Source organism: Schistocerca nitens, chromosome 4 (genome assembly GCF_023898315.1).
Source record: "Schistocerca nitens isolate TAMUIC-IGC-003100 chromosome 4, iqSchNite1.1, whole genome shotgun sequence".
In the NCBI taxonomy this organism is placed as follows: Eukaryota; Metazoa; Arthropoda; class Insecta; order Orthoptera; family Acrididae; genus Schistocerca; species Schistocerca nitens.
Window position 1 is genome coordinate 104,460,835 of NC_064617.1, and position 24,054 is coordinate 104,484,888.

The window sequence follows — 24,054 nt, forward strand, 5'->3', positions numbered from 1 at the left end:
ACGTTACCACTGTCGCCTTCTTTTCTCCTAATTTGCACCGGATGAGACTGTAAAAGCACGAATTCCACATAATTTATTGTGGAATTGTCTATTGTTGTACATGATTGCCATTTCGATAAATTATAATCATATACAGTTCAGTCCGAGTTAATAAAATTACTTTAAAAGATATAAAAATTTTGACCTAGAAGTTTCCTGCTGTTATTTTACTATCACAGACCTATCTGAACATGATCGTAATCGATCGAAACTTAAAATAAGCCACAAAATTCGATGCGATCAAAGGCTAATACGAGGGTGAGTCAAATGAAAACCTTAAATTTGTACCGAGCGAGGTGGCGCAGTGGTTAGACACTGGACTCGCATTCGGGGGGGGGGACGGTTCAATCCCGCGTCCGGCCATTCTGATTTAGGTTTTCCGTGATTTCCCTAAATCGCTCCAGGCAAATGCCAAGATGGTTCCTTTGAAAGGGCACGGACGACTTCCTTCCCTCGTCCGATGAGACCGATGATCTCGCTGTCTGGTCTCCTTCCCCAAACAACCCAACCCAACCCTTAAATTTGTATTAACAAATCGAAATTTCGCGCCGTTATCCTGTAAGTTGGTAAGCGAGCTACAAACAGCGTGCAGAATGGCCTGTAGGTGGCAGCGTAGTCGAGATGCACAGTATCAGTACAAAGATGGCCACCCCACTTGCGACTTGCACCAGGAGAGAACAGCGTTCTGTTATTCCGTTTTTGCGTAGTGAAGGTGTGAAATCTGTTGAAATTCATCGACGAATGAAGGTTCAGTACGGTGATGCATGTTTATCACAGCAACAAGTCTACGTGTGGAGTAGGAAGTTCTCAAATGGTGTGACTTCAGTGGAAGATGCTCCTCGTCCAGGTCAGGCACAACGAGTTGTGACTCCACAGAACATTGCAGCAGTTGAAGCCATAGTGAAGGAGAACCGCCGAGTGGCACTAACATCATTGCAGCATGTTTACAGATTAGTCATGGGTCAGCATGATGTGCTCCAGTTTCACAATTTGTCTGCAAGATGGGTGCCACGGCAGCTGACTCAAAAATGATTCCAATGGCTCTGAGCACTATGGGACTCAACTTCTGAGGTCATTAGTCCCCTAGAACTTGGAACTAGTTAAACCTAACTAGTTAACCTAACTAGTTAACCTAAGGACATCACAGACATCCATGCCCGAGGCAGGATTCGAACCTGCGACCGTAGTGGTCTCGCGGTTCCAGACTGCAGCGCCTAGAACCGCAAGGCCACTTCGGCCGGCGCAGCTGACTCCTGAAATGAGAGATCGACGTGTTGATACTTGTGAAGAACTTTTTGGGCGCTTTGAACGAGAAGGTGATGGCTTCCTAGCAAGAATCGTTACTGGGGACGAAACCTGGGTTACTTCCACCTACTGGAAACGAAGAGAGCGAGCAAGGAATGGCGCCGTTCCTCATCACAAAAACCATAGAAGTTTCGAACAGAACCATCAGCAGGGAAGGTTATGCTGACTCTCTTTTGGGACGAAAAAGGCGTCATTATAGAGCATTACATGCCTAGAGGGACCTGTGTCACCGGTGCGTCATAGACAGATCTAAAAAAGTCATCTGCGGCCTGCAATCAAGTCAAAGCGACGTGGATTGCTGTCATTAGGTGTCCTTTTACAACATGACAATGCAAGGCCCCACACAATGCCTGTACAACAGTTGCAGCAATCACAGCCCTGCATGTTGAGCGTCTTCCTCATCCACCATACTCACCAGACCTTGCCCCAAGTTATTTCCATATGTATGGACCACTCAAAGACACAATGGCAGGAAAGAAGTTCCGTTCTGATGAAGAGGTACGCCACGCGGTGCATGAGTGGTTGCGCGGACTTCCAAAAGAATTTTTTTCTAAAGGAATTTATGCACTTGGTAAGCGCTGGAGGACTTGCATTGAGCGGGAGGGAGATTATATTGAAAAGTGATACAGCTTTGTATCACTTCCGCACAATAAATAATATTCAAAAAACATTTAAGGTTTTCATTTGACTCACCCTCGTACAACTTCTACAATGTCAAACAGTGGATCGCTGTACCTTCTTCGTGACCATGTCACCCTACTCATTCGTAGATGCTCTTATTGTCTTTCTGTGGGCCAAAAAACCTGTTGCGATTTGTTCGTGCAGTGTTCTTCCTGTAATCGGAACTGTAAATGTAGTATGAGCAATATCACTGTTCGGGATACATTTTACTCCGTGCTGAGGACACCGTAGAGCGTGGCAGATGTGCTGTGCGGCCCGCCTTGTGTTAAGATCTTTCCGGGAACGACCGGTCCATTGTCATCTGCCACGCGCCACCGCAAAAAGTAATTTTCGCGAGCAGTGAAGCACGTCCGCGTCTCGCCGCTAAACGCTGCCGAATCTTTCGACCGGAAAGTGCGCCCCGAGCGCTTCCGATTGCCTTCCGCTCTGTCGGAGAGGGGGAGTCGGATGAGCTGTGAGCGCTCGACTTCGGCGAAAGAACAACGGGTGTGCCTGGTTCCGCGGACTGCTCTCAGCGGCGGGCGGTATGACGCTTGACTTACCGCGCAATCTAGCTATAGTTGCTTCTGGCTGTAACACTGACGCCTGCCGGAATTACCCGTAGTCACACGGACGCTAGCAAAATATTTTCGGCACAGGCCGCCGAAGCGAAGTTTGTGCCTGGAGTGACAGCGGAACATTTACGAACTTTTCACCTGCCATCTGCTGTTACGAAGCTTTATTGCTGACCCGAACAGGAAAATGGGTGGCATTATGGAAGAGATGTGTCCGGTTACACACTTGTCATTGAAGGCCGACGAATGACAAGCAACTTATTCGGCGGAATGTTCGTAGGCAACGCATTTGCGTTCGGACTCTCTCGTCATTTAGCCAAGGGGTTGGCGCGATGGGATTTGGCATGTGCAATCGCAGCTGATTCTGGTAACTTGTCGATGTTGCTCCCAAAAAAAAATGGCTCTGAGCACTATGGGACTTAACATCTGTGGTCACCAGTCCCCTAGAACTTAGAACTACTTAAACCTAACTAACCTAAGGACATCCCACACATCCATGCCCAAGGCAGGATTCGAACCTGCGACCGTAGCAGTCCCGCGGGGTTGCTCCCATTTTGATGTTATAAAGTATCGTTTTAATTACAGGTTCACCGGCTGATTCTTTCTTTCTTCCTTTTGCTACTGCCTGTGCGCAGGGTCGGAAGAGTCAAGTACGGGCGTGGCATGGTTAATTTTAAGGGGTGGCTGGATGCCCTTCCTGCCGCCATCCCAAACCCCCTGGGACGGAGTTAGTGCACCCCAGCTGTCTGCGTCTAGTGTAAATCGTGAAATAGTGTGAATGTGTGTCAAATGTCTGCAAGTCGTGTAACTGAGGCGGGACTTGGGGACCAGCCCGATATTCACCTAGGAGGATGTGGAAAACCGCCTAAAAACTACATCCAGGCTGGCCGACACAGCGGCCGACGTCGTTAACCCTCCGGGCGGATTCAATCCGGGGGCGGCGCGCCTACCCGAGTCCAGGAAGCAGCGCGTTAGCGCTCTCGGCTATCCTGGCGGGTTTTCACCGGCTGATACTATGAAGGAAGATGACTGTTTAGCAGTCGTTGCATTTATTTTACTGCAAGGAGCTGATCATCAGAAAAAGATGATGATAAATTGCTGCTGGACGAACTTTCTGTTAAATAGTAGGGAGCAGTGTGATGCGACAAAATTCCTGTCTTACTTTAAAAGCTGAACTGGAATATGAGCTATTTCATGTTTTTTAGGAATGAAAGCAACAGATTTCGCATCGTTATTGAATTTTGTAGGCCCTAAATTTCGAAAGGTGACAACACTTTTGCGAGAAATATACCTGCAGCAGAATGATTAATGGTTACTCCGAGGTACGAGGAACGTTCACTAAGTACACATTTCTTTTCTCCGCCAATTTGGGTTGCAAATGTTGCAGCGTAACGACAAGCGCCGGCACAAAGATCGACAACGATAGAGCAGAAAGGGCTGTGAGGCGACGTCAGCCAATAGCTCGCTGACTGGGACGTCACCACGACAGGAGTGGCCTCTACACGAAGAGAATAGAAGCGACGCGCCTGCTGGCCTCGGCTGTACTAGTAGACCTGGACAAGAAGAGAGGACTAGAAGAGCCGCAGTGATATTAACGATAGCAGTGATTCATGATTAGCTTGCATGTATATCAAAGGACATTGATTATTTGCATGTCGCCAATTGCTTGCGACCATCATGTAGAAACGAAAGTTAAGTACTGTTAATTCAATTACTGTAATAAACTCCATTAAAATGATTTGTTTGTATGTTGTCTATCTATCCTAGAGAACAGCTTCCTAGGAACCCTATAATAGGCGAGTGGACAGGATCCCACCGAAAAGTGCGGAATTCGTTGTGGGATATCGCGTAATACTTCCGCTTCAGCCCCTATAGTCTCGTGAGATTCTGATTGGGGGCGGCGCAGTACATAGTCTTCAAAATGGCGTCTCTAACGGAAGTGCGTCCCGAGCAGAGAGCTGTCTTTGAGTTTCTTTTGACGGAAAAATAGAGCATTTACGGAGACCTGGCAGTAAACAAAAGCACCGTGAGTCGTTGAGCAAGGTGTCTGCCATCATCACAACAAGGTAGCGCAGGCCTGTCTGATTTCCCGCGTGCCGGCCGGCCGCACAGAGCTGTGATGCCTGTAGTGCGTTCGTCGCCACAACAATGCAAACCAATTACTTCTTCATGACAGCGCACGGTCTCGCAGACGTCTGCACACGTGAGAGCAGTTGACAAAACGCCATTGGGCTGTTATTCCTCATCCATCCTACAGTCCGGATCACGCACCTTAAGATTTCCTTCTGTTTGGCCCAATGAAGGACGCACTGCGCGGCAATCAGTACGTGGATGATGGCGAGGTTATTGATGGAGTAAGGCGTTGGTTCCGACGTCGGCCAGTAGAGTGGTAACATGCAGGCCCTCCTAGTAAGGTGGCGTCAGGCCGTGATATTGAACGGAGATTGTGGTGAAAAATAGGGTTTTGTATCCAAGAGAGTGGGGACTAATATGGTATATTGGAATCCGGAATAAAATCAATCTGCTTCCAGAAGAAATGTGTCGCATTACTTATTGAACGCCCGTAGCATTTAGCTGCAGGGGTTCCATATGTCAATGTAATGTGTACCTTTAAAATATCAAAACAGTTCATATGCAAGATTGTACCTGAAGTTCAAAGAGTAAAGGGCTATATTAAGGTAAGACCACGACGAAAAGATGGCAATAAAGCCTCTATTTTCTTTTTCACATCGAACACATCACTTTGTAAGAGCTCACGTCTTTCCCTGCAAGCACATAACCTTTTCAATTTCTTTTTTTAATCCCATAAACTTTCCCATCCAGCTCCATCGGCTTTTAATACTGTCTCTGTATTCCACTCCACACTCCGATACTATTAAACACAATAAATACTCACCTGTTCGACATATGCAGCAAATCCCTGTTGAACCAGCGAACACTCGATCCGGCGCCCACATTGGGGAGGGCCGCAAGAAAAATCCACCAACGTTTTAATTGTACCGTCTGCAGCCCGAACCGCAATCACAGCCAGCTGCTTCGTTGGCTTCGATTTGCCGCCCGTACACGCCGAGCAAATATAGACCAACGAAGCGGTTTCGTAGTCGTTCGTTGGCCTAGTGTGTACGCACCTTTCAGGAGAATTCCTGATATACGGTGTAGGCTAAGCCATACGGGCTGTTCCTTCAGCTGTTCTATGTATATTTCTGTTTTCTTTCCTTCTTCGGCTACCCTTTCCCTGAGGCCCTGATGTGAAACAGGGTGGCACACCAAGCAGGAAGCCTCCCATAGGAGCGGTTCCACACTATACCATGTGCCTTCTCAGTAAGACAGGTCTCTCTGTGTGTTTGTGTGTGTGTGTGTGGGGGGGGGGGGGGGGTGATCTCGCTCGCGCGTACGTACATGAGTGAGCAACGGATTTCGTTTGATTTTCGTGATGCTCTGAACATCTGCCTTTTGGACTGGACGTGGTTATGACTTCGGATCCGCAACTTCGAATCTTGTATCTGTGGGCGACGTACAAATAAATTGTGCTGTATTGACAACACACCGTTATTATAATAGTTTCATTGCTTCAGTAGATATGGCTTACGCTCATGGGCCAACAGATTTCGAGAATGTGTTCTTTGTAAGAAGATTCAGAGGAAAAATCGTCTCCAGGGACAGTGAGGCGTTTTTAACCGGGATGTGCCTGTTGGACTTCGTAATAAGACAAGATACTACGAGGTCTGTACAAAAAATTCCGGAACTTCGTCCACAAAATTTTTCTGCGCGTACCTGTCACTTGTTGTACACGGTCTCCTTCGAAATACTGTCCTCCTTGATATACCGCTCCCATCGCCGTTTCCACTTCCGGAAGCAGCCTTGGTACGCCTCTTGCTCGAAGAGAACCCCGCGGCAACGCGCACGGATCCCAGATAATCTGCCACTCGTTGCACAAGAAACGTGACGGGAAAACATTCGAATTTTCCAAGGAGTTAGGAGCAGCAGCAAAACCATCGCAAAAGAATTCGATAAAAGGCAGCCGGACGACTTATGGTTACCCAACTTACAGGACTGGTGAATGGTCGAAGGGATGGCCGAAGAAATGTGTCATTGTCAGCTACCGTATTTGAAGTGTGTAAAATCATACAGAGCCACGTTGCAGTATAAGACCTTACCACAAACTTTTGTGTTCTTTTCGACGGCTGCACGAGTAAGACTGCTCCGGATTCCTTTCTCTCGCGCCCTTGTCAGTTACGGAAAGGGAAAAGTCCTTTGTCTGTAATGACGCCCACGCGGTAACTCTGGCAACTTCGCGCAGCCCCAAATTCGCACACCTCCGAGGCGGAAAGAAACTGCAGTCTCGCAGCGCCGTGGAGTGCAGTCCACTCGAGAGGGTAGCAGGGTCGCAGGGCGCGCACGTTCGCTTTGTTTACCGACCTGGCGGTGCAAAGAGGGCGTGAAACCGCCCGCCAGTGGAGGGGAGCAAGCAGCACGACAGCGCCCTCTCTCTCTCTCCCTCCCTCCCTCCCTCCCCCAATCTTTTCACTCGGCTCCCCGCGCGGCCTTTGACTCGGTGCTGTAGCCACGGTGTAACGGAGCGCAGCCTGGCAAAGTAGTGGCGCTCGGCCGGTCTTCCTTTCAGCGCCTGCTCGCCCGCCTGAATGGCGCCTGCGCTGTCGCTGCATTAAAGTCGTACGTCCGCGCCGGCCGGCACGGTTTTTAAAATTATTCTCGCCCTCGGCACGCCGCCACGACCGCCCGTTCGTTCTTCTCTCCTCCTCCAGTGGCTGGCGGCGACAGAGACCGAGCCGCCCGTTTAGAATTAATTCCCGATACGTGTCCCGACTGCCGATGGCGGGCAGACTCTTTAATACATCGCGGAGCCAGTCATCTCGTACCCAACTCCTCCCCCCCCCCTCCACTTCACCCCCCTCTCTCTCTCTCTCTCTCTCTCTCTCTCTCTCTCTCTCAAGTGTCGCTTTATTGATTTGATAGCTTCTGCGGCAGGCCATTCAAATACATGCCTCACCGCCACCGCAGGCGCCATGAATTCGCATTAGCTCGAGTGGGAGCGCTGTGGGATGGGCGGTATTCGCCGCGGGTGGTGTGGTGGGAGGAGGCAAATGGCACGAAAAGTTAAAGACCCGCTCTATGAAATATACATGAACTACGGCCAGCCTGAGACTGTATTTCATGTCTGAGACCCAAAAACATACATTCTGGACGGCGGAGAGTGTTCCGTGTTGGGACGGCGCGCATTACGGATGCGGGATGAGCGAGTAATCGCGCGCTCCGACCCGCCGGTTTATTTCCTTTCAGCGTTTCCGTCCCTCCCTCTTCTCTGCGCCCAGCGATGGAATCCACGTCGTTGCAGTTATGCAGATTTATTGGGTTGAGAACTTCGTGATCGTCCGACAGGTTTCTTCTCTTTTTTCCTGGCGTCCTGAAGGAGTATCGCAGCATAGAATCAGTTCTACACTTAGTCTTCTTTCTAGCACCTCCATTTCTTACTTACCTACACCTACACAGTCCTTGACAATAGACGCCATGAATGACAAACAGGTTGTAACAACCCCTTTACTTAGTTTATACGAAGAGGTTCACTGAATACTGAATTTTACGACTATCGTACGAATGAAAATGGGGTTCGGTGCCGCGCGGGATTAGCCGAGCGGTCTGGGGCGCTTCAGTCATGGACTGTGCGGCTGGTCCCGGCGGAGGTTCGAGTCCTCCCTCGGGCATGGGTGTGTGTGTTTGTCCGTAGGATAATTTAGATTAAGTAGTGTGTAAGCTTAGGGACTGATGACCTTAGCAGTTAAGTTCCACAAGATTTCACACACATTTGAACATTTTGGGGTTCGGTACATCGCCCACACAGGCGGTTGCTGTTCCTCTATACTGCAGGTCTCTCCTAAGGGTCGTCAGACGCAATTTCTCTGGTGTTTCCAATTTTGTTTTTGCAACGTGTAGCTGGAGTCAGCCAAAAAGAAAAAGAAAAAACAGCTTATAACGCGTTTTATGCGACGCTCAGCTTCGACCGAATGCCTTGGATTGATTCCCGTTGCAGACAAGATGATTTTGAAGCGGAATTTTCGTGCATATTAGACCTTTGCGTTACTCATTTTATTGATGTGCATTAACAGGGGCAGTAAAACACGCAGAATAACCAGTATTCCAGCAGCTACCGTGCAGCGCTGCTGCATGGCGTTAGCAGAGTGCGTGGGCCAGGGCGCTACTCGCTGCTGGAGTACTGGTTATCCTTCGTGTTTTGCCGGCCGGAGTGGCCGTGCGGTTCTGGCGCTACAGTCTGGAACCGAGCGACCGCTACGGTCGCAGATTCGAATCCTGCCTCGGGCATGGATGTGTGTGATGTCCTTAGGTTAGTTAGGTTTAATTAGTTCTAAGTTCTAGGCGACTGATGACCTCAGAAGTTAAGTCGCATAGTGCTCAGAGCCATCCTTCGTGTTTTACTGCCCCTGTTAATACACGTCAATAAAATGAGTATCGCACTACTAAAGTGTGACCGGTTTATCGAATGGACGCGCAAAATTCCGCTTTCGTCGACGTTGGGCGTCGCATGGAAGACGTGATAAGCGGTATTTGTCTGTGCTGACTCCGGCTACACATTCCAAAAACGAACTTAGGAATATCTGCCGAAACACTAGAGAAATTGCGCCTGACTACTCTTTTTTTTTTTTTTTTAGTAGCTTTCTACTCGCAGTGCGTGTGTGTCACATATGCGTCCGATCCCTCCCCTAATCTTCCTTCGACTTTCCACCCTCTTCCACCTCCTTCATCACAACCTGCCTCCTCACATTCCCTCCCACCTCACACCCTCTCCCACTTCCCGACTACCCCTCTCCATCTTCCACCTGCTTCCTAAAGCTCTCCTCCTGCTCCCTGTCCTCCTCCTCCTCCTTCTCCTCCCCCCCCTCCCCCTCTATTGTCCATCTTCCCCTCTCACTGCCCACTTACTATGTCATCCCGTTTTCACTCCCTCCCAATGGGAGGTAGGTGGTAATTACCTTCATAGTACGTCTTTCGAGACAATAACTGACATGTGTACCAAATCTGGTTGAAATTTATCCAGTGTTTTAGGAGGAGATGTGGAACATACACACATCCATACATATATATTTATTATAGGCATACATAAAGGGATTATAATTAATGATTTTCTTGAAATGATAAGTTGCTCAATTACATAGAATTTATTAATTAACTGGCAATATGTTTATAATTCCTCCGATTCTCTCAATCTCTTAGCCACAGGTGTCGGTTACTTTCGACTGCCTCACTTTATTTTATTTTTTAATGTTTAATAATGTACAAAACTACTGCGCCTCTTCTTTTCGCTTTTAGACTCGATATACTGAAAACGGTACTTCTATTTATGCACGTGGACCTCAGCCCCACCATCCACTTTAGCTGCTCAACATCGACTGCCTCACCCTCACGACATAGAACTGCGCTAGCCTCCTAGGGGTTCCCGTAGAGTTGGCGCATACTTGTAACATCACGGCCTCCCAGAAAATGTCTAAATGGATTTCCCCATTTTCACCACATATCTACGCTAGGGTGATCCCCCGTCCGTGTCTGCTCCGCTTAACTTCTGTTACCGCGTCACGTGACCGCAACGCCAACAGGCGGCATAATGTTTTGTCTGATCAGTGTGTATTGCTGTGAATACTTTTGGCTTCATATGTCGACTTCGGATAGGCGCCAGCTTTTTTATGTGAAGTATTAATAGCATGACATCTCCCACGATGGGAGACGTGGCTGGGAAACTTCAGAAATCTATTTACGTTGTCTGAAGGTGAGTTATAAAATACAGCACCGAACGTAGCCATTATACCGCACGTTTATTGTGGAAGTGTAACGCAGATCTTCCATATTTTACAAAAGTTAGCAGTACAGAGTTTCTGTAGTGTGGAGAGTTGTATCGTATAGTCTTCGGACCGTTTCCTTGTGTGTGTGTGTGTGTGTGTGTGTGTGTGTGTGTGTGTGTGTGTGTGTGTGTGTCTTTTGCGGTAAAGAATTAAATTGTTCTTGATGGTTCACAGATGATACTATTCACGCTAGTTTAACAGATAGCCGATGCATGAAGAACAATAAAGACGAAGTAAGTATTAATTCGTCACTTTTGTTTGAAACGCTCTGGTTTGGTGCGCAGAAAAATAATACACATGGTAAATCCGATCACTGCCGAAAAAAATTCGGAAGTTTTTCGGGTATATTTTCTGAGTAGTTTGTGTAAGAGATCTATGTCTCCGGTGACTCGCAGCAGAGTAATTGCATTTCGTTTGACTGCTTACCCTAATTTGTCTTTATATCTGTAGTGCACTGAAAATATCTGCATATCAGTGCAATGTTGACACTATCGTGTTCTGAAACGAACTAGGTAGACACCTTCGTGGTACTTGCTGATTTTTTTTTTTTTAGAAACGCTTTACTTTTCGCCGTTAAGCTGGCATTCAGTACGGGTCGGTTCCGTGATGCAAGTCCAGTTTACATGCACGAACGTAAATATGTATAAATATGTTTGTTATTTTGTACTCAATAGAACTTTCTTCATAATTATTTTCGGCCGTAGTGCCTTCGTTTCTGAACAGTGAGTGTGGGATAATTATTTATTTATAATTTCTGCTACCAGTCACTTTTTTATTTGTTTTATGTTTAATCCAACATAGTACAGCGCGTTTCGAACATGTTCTGTTCATCATCATGTATAAACGCCTGATGAACAGAACATGTCCGGAAAGGGTTATGTTAAGCATAAAACAAATAAAAAAAGTGACTGCACAAATTACAAATAAATAAGAACTTTCTTCATCTTCGTCAAATGGTAAAGTTTCTTGTTATTAGTGAGAGATGCGAAAGTTGTTTATGAGTAAGAGAAACTTGTTTTATATAAGTCCGACGAGGTATTGAAGCGATGTTTGAAACTTTTTCGTTGTAAAGGAAATTCCGTTTTCTAGTGCTATATGATAAATCGGTATTGTTTTCTCCATTTTTACTGTATCATCCCTCAGTCCCACGTTACAAATCAACATTTTTTTTAAAATAAAAGATAAATTAAACATTTATAATTTGTTTTGCTGTAAACACAGTTTGTTTTTAAGTAGAGGACAGGGGAATAACTATGTACAACAAAAACGTTCTGCAGACTGCGCAGCCCTTTATATGTCCTCTCTGAGTTTTTGGACGATCCACCGCTTCCGATTTCTGGTGAGAGACAGACCCCAGACGCAAACAAAGCGATCGAAATGAGGTAACTCGAGAAGGTATGCAACACACCTAACGTGCAGGTAATGCGGTTCCGATTTTAAGTGACCAAGGTTACTAGGCTTACTTAAGATAGTCTACGGTAGCCAACGGTAGTTTTAGAAGCCCAGGTATATGCAGGGCTCGGCCAGAAATGAAAATGGCGAAAGTGGGAACTCCAGATGGTCAATCGCGTAGATAAATAGTAGTTTTGGAGCGGGTCGGGCGAGACGTGAGCAATTTACAGGGCAAAATAGCCGCGCGGAGCGGTCACGTGGTTTGAGGCGCCATGTCACGGATTGCGCTGCCCCACCCGCTGGAGGTTCGAGTCCTCCCTCGGGCAAGGGTGTCTGTGTGTTGTTCTTAGCATAAGTGAGTTTAAGTGGTGTGTAAGTATAGCGACCGATGACCTCAGCTGTTGGGTTCCTCATGACGTCACACACATTTGAACATGACAGAATAATGTGAGCAGTGGTAGCAATGGGATGGTTGTGTTCGACGGTCAACAATGCAGGTAAGGCACGTGTGGCGCTGGACTGTGCGCGTTGAGTACGGACTAGACATCAGTGTAGGTCGTTTACGAGTAGTGCACACTTCGTACTTGCATTCAGAGGCCGAGGTCGAAGTGCAATGAAAGACCTAACAGAACTCCAAAGAGGGGGTGTCCCACTAGCTGGAGCTTCAATAACCAAGACAGCGAAACTATTTAATGTTTCAAGAGCATCTGTTTCAGCAGTCATGACAGCCTACACAACACATGGAAAGACATCATCGTGTAAACGTAACAGTGGGCGCAGATCAAAACTGACAGAGATACACGAATTGTGTCAAAATAACACAAAACTACGGCGGCTGAAAGTGAGTGCAGAGCTGAATAGCCATCTTCGACACGTCTTATCTATTAATACTGTCCGCCGAGAACTCCGTAAAGCGAAAATTCATGGACGAGTTGCTAACCATTAGTGATGATAACCAACGGAAAGAAGCGTAAAAGATGGTGTCAGGAGCATAAATCCTGGGCGGCTGATCAGTGGAAACACGTCATATGGTCCGACGAGTCAACGTTTTCGTTATTTCCAACATCGGGCCAGGTTTACGTCTGGAGAACGCGAAAACAAGCCTACAAACCCGATTGCTTTATTGCAGCGATTAAGCATGGAGGTGGAAGTGAGATGGCATTCTGCAGGTCCTATCATTACTCTCAAAGGCCGTGGTACAGTCAACGATTATGTAAACATTTTAGGTGGCCAGGTGCTCCCCATGATCAAATGTTGTTTCCCAACAATGATGCCATATTTCAGGATGATAATGCACCCATTCACACAGCCAGGACAGTACATCGTGGTGTGAGGAGCATGCAACTGAACTGCAGCGTCTTCCCTGGCCAGCACAGTCCCTGAACTTTAAGGCTGCGTTCACACTGCCGGCCGGGCCGGGCCGGGCTGACGCGTACTGTCTCGGCTCGTGCCTACGTGTAGGGCATTCACACTGCGCGCGGCGCCGAGCCAGGTCGGCGGAATGGGGGAAAATCCACTTCTCCGATTTTCATGTTCTAAAAATTCTTAGAGGTATATAAGACTGCGCCACATCGTTTTATGAACTCATTTTTTCCTTAAAAGCGTTACTTACGTCGTGAAAAAAGAAAAAGTCTACTTTCTTAGTTTCGTAACGCTTCCCAGCCGATTTTGAAGAAATTATGCGGCTAAAAAATCTGATTTTTGTACACGTGCTAGTGTAACATCTTAGCTTCGTATTGAATCATTTATCTTTTCGTATTTCTTAACAGTCATTGTTAAATGATGCTATTTGTCAACGTTGTGCACTTGATTTACAGATCTTGTAGTGAAAAAGTTATGTAGCGGGTAGCTTACTGTTAGATCCGTTTTAGACCATACATTGTTGCGTATGAAATGTAGCTAAAAGTACCAAAAAGTTTTTGAAATGATAATGACACTGATATCTGTCTCTGGTCACAAGTAATGCGAGATATTCAGTGGCGTCAGTGCCGCGTCCGCAAGCCATGGAGTTCGAGCGGTTACAGCTTGGTTTAATGTAGTCATATAATGCAGGACAGAAAAAAACTAATTACTAGTGATCAGTGGTGTAAAACTAATCACAAAAACAAACTGGAGATTTGTAATACGTTTACTGCAGAAACTGAAGCGCAATTCTGTAGTCTCGTTGTCTACTTTGACAGAAAAAAAAAAATAATGGAGAGTTAATGAAACTACTGTAGATCGACACAGACGTGCGTTTCATTGTTCATTATTTTTTTCCTTCCTTGGCGGGCTGCGCTGCACCGTCAAGGTAATCCCTACTCTTTGGCTAAATGGCTGCTAGTTGCCGAAGGCCAAATAAATGCCCGCATCTCGTGGTCGTGCGGTAGCGTTCTCGCTTCCCACGCCCGGGTTCCCGGGTTCGATTCCCGGCGGGGTCAGGGATTTTCTCTGCCTCGTGATGGCTGGGTGTTGTGTGCTGTCCTTAGGTTAGTTAGGTTTAAGTAGTTCTAAGTTCTAGGGGACTTATGACCACAGCAGTTGAGTCCCATAGTGCTCAGAGCCAGCCAAATAAATAAATTAAAAAAAATCCCCACCCTTCGACAGCTGACAAGCAAGTCACTAGAAAACACAGCTGCAGTCAACAGTTGCTCGCCTTTGGCTAGTGTGTGCTGTCGTGTAGAACAATGTCTTCACTCTTTTATTGGTATTGTTTTGACTCTGCAGTTACTCGTCGAGTTTTGAAGTACAGAAGAACTAGGAGGTTATGGATTCATCCCATAAATAGCGACAGACATTTAGGAGAGTTTTTTTCTTTACATGAAGAACTTAAAAACTATCCTGAAAAATTTTATTCATATTACAGAATGAATCATAATACATTTCAGTATGTGCTGCAGAACATTCAAGACAAAATTTCGAAACAGAACACAAATTTTCGCAGAAGTATAACAGCAGAAGAAAAATTGTGTATAACGATAAGGTAAGATTCGTTAGTACACACTTTTTGGTTTGCAGTAGAACTTTGTGCAGCATTCACTACCTCCAATTAATTGTAGTCATGCTTTTGTATTTTAAATTTCACAAACGCTTACCTCTGAGGGGAAGAGAGTTTATGGGACTCCTGAGAATCATCAGTAAGTAATTAGCTTCGTCATTTTGGGTAATGTCTTGCTGTGCCTTCAACGAAGAATCGCAGATACACTCCTTCAGAATTTTCCAACTTTTTCTTCGTTTTTCTTCATGATGCAGCGCTTGGCAGTGGTGATGGTTCATCATGTGGAGCCACTGATGACCTCACAGAATTCTTTTCATTACCTTGTAAGATAGACAGACTGATATGCCCTTTGACTCAGTGGTTCTATTTCCACTGGTAAGGAACTGTGCATAGCTCTTGGAACTTAGGAAAATCATATGACAGAACAAAGCCCGAGTGGAATTGCATTTTAATATACTATTCCCTGGATCACATGACCTTATTTTGCCAAGTTATACAAGTTATTCTCTGTAACTGTCTCTCAGGTCTTTGCATTTCGATTTCATTATTTTAATTGAAAGAATATAGAAGGATGCAAGAAAATGTCTCTTTAATTATTTATTGTTGTATAACTATGAAATGACATTGACTAAGTAAATATCTACTGTGCAAACAAAACTGTAAAAACTTCGCCCAACACCACACTTGAGTAACACATTTTACGATTTTTTTTCTCAGGTATCTGTCCACTGGCATCTCCTTTCATGCACTAGCATCGTCATTCCGATTAGGAGTGTCCACCGTATCAGTGTTGGTGAAAGACGTTTGTATGGCCATATGGGAGTCACTTGCCCCCATTCATTTACCAACGCCAACTGTTTCTCGATTTAAAGAAATTGCCAGTGAAATGCATACGAGATGGGGATTTCCAAACTGTGTTGGATGTATAGACGGGAAGCACATACGTGTCCAATGTCCTAAACTTTCTGGCAGCATGTTTTACAATTACAAACAGTATTATTCGATTGTACTCCAAGCAGTTGCTGATGCAAATTACAAATTTATAGCTGTGGATGTTGGTGCCTACGGTAAACAGTCTGATGCAGGCGTGTTTAAAGAAAGTATGTTATATAAGAAACTTACAAATGGGGAGCTGTTATTACCGCCACCAACAAGACTTGAAGGAATGTGTCAGGAACTACCGTACGTCATTTTGGGAGATGAAGCTTACCCCTTATTAGAGAATTTGATGAGACCTTTTCCTCGCAGAAATTTGGACAACGAGAAGATTCTATACAATGATATGCATTCCAGAGCAAGAAAAGTTGTTGAATGTGCATTTGGTATAATGACCAATAAATGGAGACTACTGAGGAAGGAAATTGAAACATCCGTTGACGTAGCTGATCACAAAGTCAAGTGCATTTGTCTACTTCATAATATTGTCATTGACAGAGAAGGATGCAATGTTGAAGCTGAAAAGTTTTGTAACAATGCTGATATGCAGACAGCTGGTGCCACATTCAACAGAAATTCCACATTACGTTCGAAAACTGTCAGGAACACTTTTGTTGAATATTTCGTTAAAAATGCAACTTAAAATAATTGAAAAACCTCTCAAATAAATTTTGGAATTGAAATTACTTTGCTATTTACTGTATTTTTTTGTATCTCATTTCACTGTAAATAAAACAAATAAAATTATAAAGGAAAATAATTTATATTTGTGCGTACTATCTGAAACACACTCCTTGGTTACTTCGTTCCATAATCTGGAAACTGCATCATTACTGTCATACTAGCCGAAATTCTGATACCAAATTGATGGACACAAGTTAATGTCATGTATATGTTATTCTGCATCCATTAAAGTAAGAACATCGCAAAAAGATGTCACAGACAACAGCTTATATAGTAACGTGCCACAACATGACTTTACAATGCATTGTCATCTGGTAGGGACACATTTCCGTCCAACAGTGACACTCATATCTGCCTCCGTTTACAAGTAAATGCGAACTATTCAGTGGCGGCAATGCCGCGAACGCTGGCAAGCTATTGTTGTAAATGCATGTAGATTAAATATATGAAATAAAAGTAATTTCGCATGTATCATTATAATAAACGTAATTTTTCCTCACTTATTGTGAAATGTGAGGTAACATCTTAAAATAAAAGACGTGTGCAGTCACACTTGTGATGAAAGCAGAAGGGAGACGTGTGATGCGTGTACTGCAGAAGCAGTAGTGCTGCTCCACAGGCTCGCGCCTGCGGTCGGCTCGCGCCGGCAATATTAAACATTCGGAATGTCGCCGGCTCGGCTCCGGGAGGCTCACGCCGTGTCGGCGCGGCCCGGCCGCCAGTCTGAACACCGCAATTCAAAACCATGTGTCTGATAGCAAAGCGGGCGGCGGCCCGGCCAGGCTCGGCTCGGCCCGGCCGGCAGTGTGAACGCAGCCTAACATTATCGAACCCTTGTGGGTGGTATAGGAGCGCAGACCGGAACAGATTTCCGCCTACCTCGTTATCACAGGAACTACGAGGGACTCCAAAAGAAATGCACACTATTTTATTCTACGTGTTTGAAAATTTTACAGTGTGTAGATACATCCTTTAGGAACAATATTTTCATTTCTCCATATAATTTCCATCCCTCTCAACTGCCTTACGCCATCTTGGAACCAGCGCCTGTATACCCGCACGGTAAAATTCTGGACAAACCTGTTGGCGCCACTGTTTGGGAGCGTGCACAAGGAAGTCATCATCTTCAAACCTTGTTCGGCGAAGAGAGTCTTTCAGTTTCCCAAAGAGATGATAGTCACGTGGAGCCAGGTCAGGACTGTAAGGCGGGTGTTTCAGTGTTGTCCATCAGAGTTTTGTAATCGCTTACATGGCTTTTTGACTGATAAGTGGCTGTGCATTGTCGTGCAACAGCTAAACATCCCGCTTTTGCCGATGTGGTTGAACACGTCGAGCTTGAAGTTTCTTCAGTGTCGTGACATATGCATCAGAATTTATGGTGGTTCCACTTGGCATGATGTCGACAAGCAAGAGTCCTTCGGAATTTTTTTTTTTTTTTCCTTCTTGGGTGAATTTGCATACTGCCACTCCATTGATCGCCGCTTCGTCTCTGGTGAAAAATGATGGAGTCATGTTTCATCACCTGTCACAATTCTTCTAAGAAATTCATCCCCACCACTTTCGTACTGTTCCAAAAGTTCGCTGCATACCGTTTTTCTTGTTTCTTTGTGAGCCACTGTCAACATCCTGGGAACCCACCTGGCACAAACCTATTTTAACGCCAACACTTTCAGTATTCTGCAAACACTTTCTTCCCCTATCCCAGCGTAGCGTGACAGTTCGTTCACTGTGATGCGTCTGTCAGCAGTCACCAGTTCGTTAACTCTCTGCACATTGTCTGGAGTGTGTGCAGTACGAGGCCTGCCGCTGCGAGGACAGTCCTCAATATTGCCGTGCCCGCTTTCATCACGTAACCTGCTTGCCCACCGACTAAGTGTACTGCGATCGACAGCACCATCTCCATACACATTTTTGAACCCCTTGTGGATGTTTCCCACTGTCTCGTTTTCACAGCACAGGAATTCTATGACAGCACGTTGCTTCTGACGAACGTGAAGTGTAGCAGCCACATTGAAGACATGCTGTGACGGCGCCACTCACGGGAACAGGTTGAACTAAGTTTGAAAACAAGAGGGAAGGATGTATCTACACACTGCAAAACTTTCTCACATGCAAAATGAGTATTAGTTGACGACAAATTGGATGAAAATCAGTGTGGGTTTAGGCCTCTTAGAGGTTGTCAGGACCAGATCTTTAGCTTACGGCAAATAATGGAGAAGTGTTAATAGTTGAACAGGGAACTGTATCTATGTTTTATAGATCTAGAAAAGGCATATGACCGGGTTCCTAGGCGGAAGTTATTGTCTGTACTACGAGATTATGGAATAGGAGGCAAACTTTTGCAAGCAATTAAAGGTCTTACATAGATAGTCAGGCAGCAGTTAGAGTTGACGGTAAATTGAGTTCAAGGTTCAGAGTAGTTGTGATGGCAGATTCGATTGAAAGTTTGCAAATTAATATTTCAGAGCTAGATCAGAAATGTAAGGACTATGGAATGAAGATTAGCATCTCCAAAAGGAAAGTAATGTTAGTGGGAAAGAGATATAAACGGATTGAGTGCCAAATAGGAGGAACTAAGTTAGAACAAGTGGACGGTTTCAAGTACATATTCTCACAGGATGGCAACATAGTGAAAGAACTGGAAGCGAGGCTAATGCAGTGAGCGCTCAGCTACGATCTACTCTCTTCTGCAAGAAGGAAGTCAGTACCAAGACTAAGTTATCTGTGCACCGTTCAATCTTTCGACCAACTTTGTTGTATGGGAGCGAAAGCTGGGTGGATTCAGGTTACCTATTCAGTAAGGTTGAGGTTACGGATATGAAAGTAGCTAGGATGATTGCAGGTACTAGTAGATGGGAACAATGGCAGGAGGGTGTCCACAATGAGTAAATCAAAGAAAAACTAGGAATGAACTCTATAGATGTAGCAGTCAGGGCGAACAGGCTTAGATGGTGGGGTCATGTTACACGCATGGGAGAAGCAAGGTTACCCAAGAGACTCGTGGGTTCAGCAGTAGAGGGTAGGAGTAGTTGGGGTAGACCAAGGAGAAGGTACCTGGATTCGGTTAAGAATGATTTTGAAGTAATAGGCTTAACATTAGAAGAGGCACCAATGTTAGCACAGAATAGGGTGTCATGGAGGAATTTTATAAGACTGATTATGCCTTTCAGCGTTCAGTCTGGAGCATAGTCCCCCTTATAAAATTCCTCCATGATCCCCTATTCAGTGCTAACATTCGTGCCTCTTCTAATGTTAAGCCTATTACTTCAAAATCATTCTTAACCGAATCCAGGTACCTTCTCCTTGGTCTACCCCGACTGCTCCTACCCTCTACTGCTGAACCCAAGAGTCTCTTGGGTAACCTTGCTTCTCCCATGCGTGTAACGTGACCCCACCATCTAAGCCTGTTCGCCCTGACTGCTACATCTATAGAGTTCATTCCCAGTTTTTCTTTGATTTCCTCATTGTGGACACCCTCCTGCCATTGTTCCCATCTACTAGTACCTGCAATCATCCCAGCTACTTTCATATACGTAACCTCAACCTTACTGATAAGGTAACCTGAATCCACCCAGCTTTCGCTCCCATACAACAAAGTTGGTCGAAAGATTGAACGGTGCACAGATAACTTAGTCTTGCTACTGACTTCCTTCTTGCAGAAGAGAGTAGATCGTAGCTGAGCGCTCACTGCGGCGCAGCGCAAAGAGTGCAAAATTGTAATGCAGGGGTCGTGTGGTCGAGTCCCTCTGCGGAAACTTTTTTTTCCAGTTTTTACGTTACTTATACTGCAGATAAACCGAAATTATGTTGTTTGTTGGACTCATTAACATTTTCATGAAAGGAAAGGCAAAGGAAAATTTGGGAGTGCACAATTCGCACGCGCTCACAGCCAGCGCTCCGAGCGCGGAAGCAGAGGGTAAGGAGCAGGAGGAGCTGTTGTTTTCGGGTGTTTAGCGGCTGCGCGGCCCCGCCGCCACCGCCAACAAATGGCGGAGTCGTCCTCCGCCGGGGCCCGGGGCGCCTGCAGTGTGACACTGCCGTAAACGGGGCCTAACTGCGGCCGGAATATCTCGTGTAAATAGCGCCAGATTGCAGAATAAACAAGCGGCCGCCGCCCCGCGCCGAGCCACGCCGCGCTGTTTGCGAGCCTCCTTAAGAGCGACAACAAAAGGAATTTACACTCGCCTCGCCTGCTGCGCGCCGCGCAGACCCCGCGCGGCTGTTTATCACCGCCCCTCTCCACACAGCGCGCTCTTTCCCCGCTCGCTACCCATCTACCTCGACCTGTTTCTTTTTAGCCACCCTTTCCCCCTTCACCTGCCCCCCACCGCCGTCCTCCTGCGCGCATTCTCCAGGAGGGGGAAGTCGCGAATGTGCGGCTGCCGCGACCTCTCGGAGAGGGAAGCGCACTCGGAAGTGGAGAAGTCACGCGCCAAGAATTTCTGCCGCTGTTTCGGCGCAGGTGTTTCCGTGCCCCATCCCGGGCGGCTCGGTTTTCCCGCAAGACTGCCTGTGCGGAGTATGTGACGCCGTTACGGCCTCTCGCCTACTCTTGCCTTCGCCCAGGCCGTGCCTCCCCTCTACCACTGCCGCATTCACGCTTTCTCGTTTCCGTTATTTGTTAATATGTCGTAACACACCCCTGACTAAAAAGGCAGACGTAACCCAATCAGCATGAACACCGAAAACATCGCTTATGGAAAACCCAACTCGCGTTTTCGTTGTGGAAGAAGGCAGTCTGGTATGTACAGTATTTCTTGCCTCACCACCTTACGACGTACGGGCATATGGAGTAGCAAAGAGGACGCATCTTGTTATCTTGAATGAAGAGTAACAGTAGTAAAACTACCGTTGACTGCCGTAAATAAGCGTAGATTACGGTACTTCTCCTGGTACATTTGGTCAGTTAAAGTCTCACCTGCGTTACCAGTACGTTAGATGTGTTCCATACCTACTGCGCATTGATTCATATCGACCGCTTTCTTTGCTTTTGCAATCAGCGTCTTAATAGATTCCCCTAAAAAACGGAAGCAGTGAACCGTCTAGAAACTTAGTGAGGATATATAAAGGGCCGGTTAACGTATAGAATATTTTTGTCTACATGGTCGTCCTCCCGTCTGTTACTTAAAAAGAAGCAGTATTTATAGCAAAATTGAAATTGTAAAACTTTAATTCACGTTTTATTCGAAAATTGTTGATTTGTTACGTGAAACAGAGGTACATTGTAAAAAAAAATAAAGAAAGCAATAGCCGGCCGGAGTGGCCGAGCGGTTCTACGCGCTACAGTCTGGAACCGCGTGACCGCTACGGTCGCAGGTTCGAATCCTGCCTCGGGCATGGATGTGTGTGATGTCCTTAGGTTAGTTAGGTTTAATTAGTTCTAAGTTCTAGACGACTGATGACCTCAGAAGTTAAGTCGCATAGTGCTCAGAGCCAAAGAAAGCAATACAGATTTACCATGTAGCTCTAGAAAACGCAATTTCCTCTACGAAAAAAACACACACACCGCTTCAATACGTCGTTGCATTTACGTGAAATATGTTTGTGTTATTCATAAAGAACTTTCACATTTGACAGTAATAACAGGGAACACTTTCTCTGATCACGATGATGAACGTTCTATGGAGTACAAAGTAACACTAATATATACATGTATCTTTTTTATATTTGTATATGTGAACTGCACTTATATCAAAAATCATTGATTTGGTAATATAAAAGCCGAGAAGTTACCCAACCAACTAATTTTTATTACTTATAAAAGACCGTTTGTATTCTGATAAAAAAGTCACTGTGGAGTAACACTGGATTCTGTGCTGTTGTAATTACGTCCAAAGCAACCAAACAAAAGAAACAAAAGGTAAGTCGTCGGCTACCAGATTCTCTCTTACACATTCATTTATGTTTCTGTCCCCAACCGTGCTACATCGCAATTCTAGTAGACTCATTGCCCATTGTCGATGTAGCTTCAGGTGTGCGCCAGGGAAGTGTTTTGCTACCTCTGCTGTTCATGTTGCGTATTGATGACCCTGCAGACAATAGTAACCTCATGAGGCGTAACAGTGTAGATCGCTCGTAAAAAAAATGAACTAAAAACACAGAATTTATGTATTTTCCGGGTAAATAAATTCCTGACGTTAATATGATTTGTGTAAAAGTGGGAGAAACTCTTACCATACCTGATCCTTATTAAAAATTTACGTAATAGTTTCAGTTTTATAGAGTGTTGTTATTATTTTATTTGCTGGGTGATATTATTTTCATTTGTGTTGATGTGTGAGCGAATGCGGTGGTGGTGGTGGTGGTGGTGGTGGTGGTGGTGGTGGTAAGTTCCTATGGGACCAAACTGCTGAGGTCATCGGTCGCTAGGCTTACACACAACGTAATCTAAAACTAACTTACGCTGAGGACAACACACATATACCCATGCCCGAGGAAGGACTCGAACCTCCGACGGGGGGAGGCGGGCGACCCGTGGCAAAGCGCCCTAGACCGCGCGGCTACCACACACGAATGCGGATGGCGAATGAGGGAACATCCGCGGCGTGTACACGAAATATGCACAACTGATATTCTGAGTAAATTAGTGTGAGTGAGCGTGGGTATCAGATTGTGCAGTCTTGGTGTGTCACTTATATGGTACAAAATGGTATTGTAAAGCAGCCAGTTTTCGGTAGCGCAGAAATGTCAAACTTACTTCCGTCCTTCAGAAGATTAAAGATGCGTTTTTTTTCCGTCTTAGATATGTGTTATTCTGTAATTTCACGTAAATTTATTTCTGAATGGGGACGGGATCGGAGTGTGGAGCACCGACTTGTGTAAATCGAAGTATGAAGCTGATAGGCTAAATCGTTTTTCGGCCAAGCGTAGAAGAGATCTTTCGCGCCATTTGGCGCTGGGATAGAAGTTCCGCGCACGACTCGAGAAGAATCTGTGGTGAGATCTTGAGACGAAAGGTGACGGACCCCGGAGCTAGGCAGTTTCGGTAAGATTGAATTACGCCATGTGATCAAAAGGATCCGGACACGTGGCTGAAAATGACTTATAGGTTCGTGGCGCCCTCCATCGGTAATTCAGTATGGAGTTGGTCCACCCGTAGCCTTGATTGACAGCTTTCACTCTCGCACGCTTACGTTCAGGTGCTGGACGGTTTCTTGGGGAATGGCAGCCCATTCTTCACGGAGTGCTGCACTGAGGAGACGTATCGATGTCGGTCAGTGAGGCCTGGCACGAAGTCGGCGTTCCAAAACATCCCATAGGTGTTCTGTAGGATTCAGGTCAGGACTGTCCAGGCCAGTCCATTACAGGGATGTTATTGTCGTGTAACCACTCCGCCCCAGGCCGTGCATTATGAACAGGTGCTCGATCGTGTTGAAAGATGCAGTCGCCATCCCCCAATTGCTCTTCAACAGTGGGAAGCAAGAAGCTGCTTAAAACATCAATGTAGGCATGTGCTGTGATAGTGCCACGCAAAACAACAAGGTGTGCAAGCCCCCTCCACGAAAAACACACCACATTATAACACCACCACGTCTGAATTTTACTGTTGGCACTATACACGCTGGAAGATGACGTTCACCGGGCATTCGCCATGCCCCCACCCTGCCATCGGATC

At 45.9% G+C, this 24,054-nt stretch overlaps 1 protein-coding gene across 1 annotated transcript; it reads left to right on the forward strand.

The window, feature by feature from the left end:
* Positions 1-14,473: 14,473 nt before the first annotated feature.
* On the forward strand, positions 14,474-16,448 carry LOC126253710 (uncharacterized). Its single transcript, XM_049955244.1, has 2 exons — positions 14,474-14,804; positions 15,537-16,448. The coding sequence occupies exons 1-2, from the start codon at positions 14,509-14,511 to the stop codon at positions 16,396-16,398; spliced, it is 1,158 nt and encodes a 385-aa protein (XP_049811201.1). The 5' UTR covers positions 14,474-14,508; the 3' UTR covers positions 16,399-16,448.
* The last annotated feature ends 7,606 nt before the right edge of the window (positions 16,449-24,054 follow it).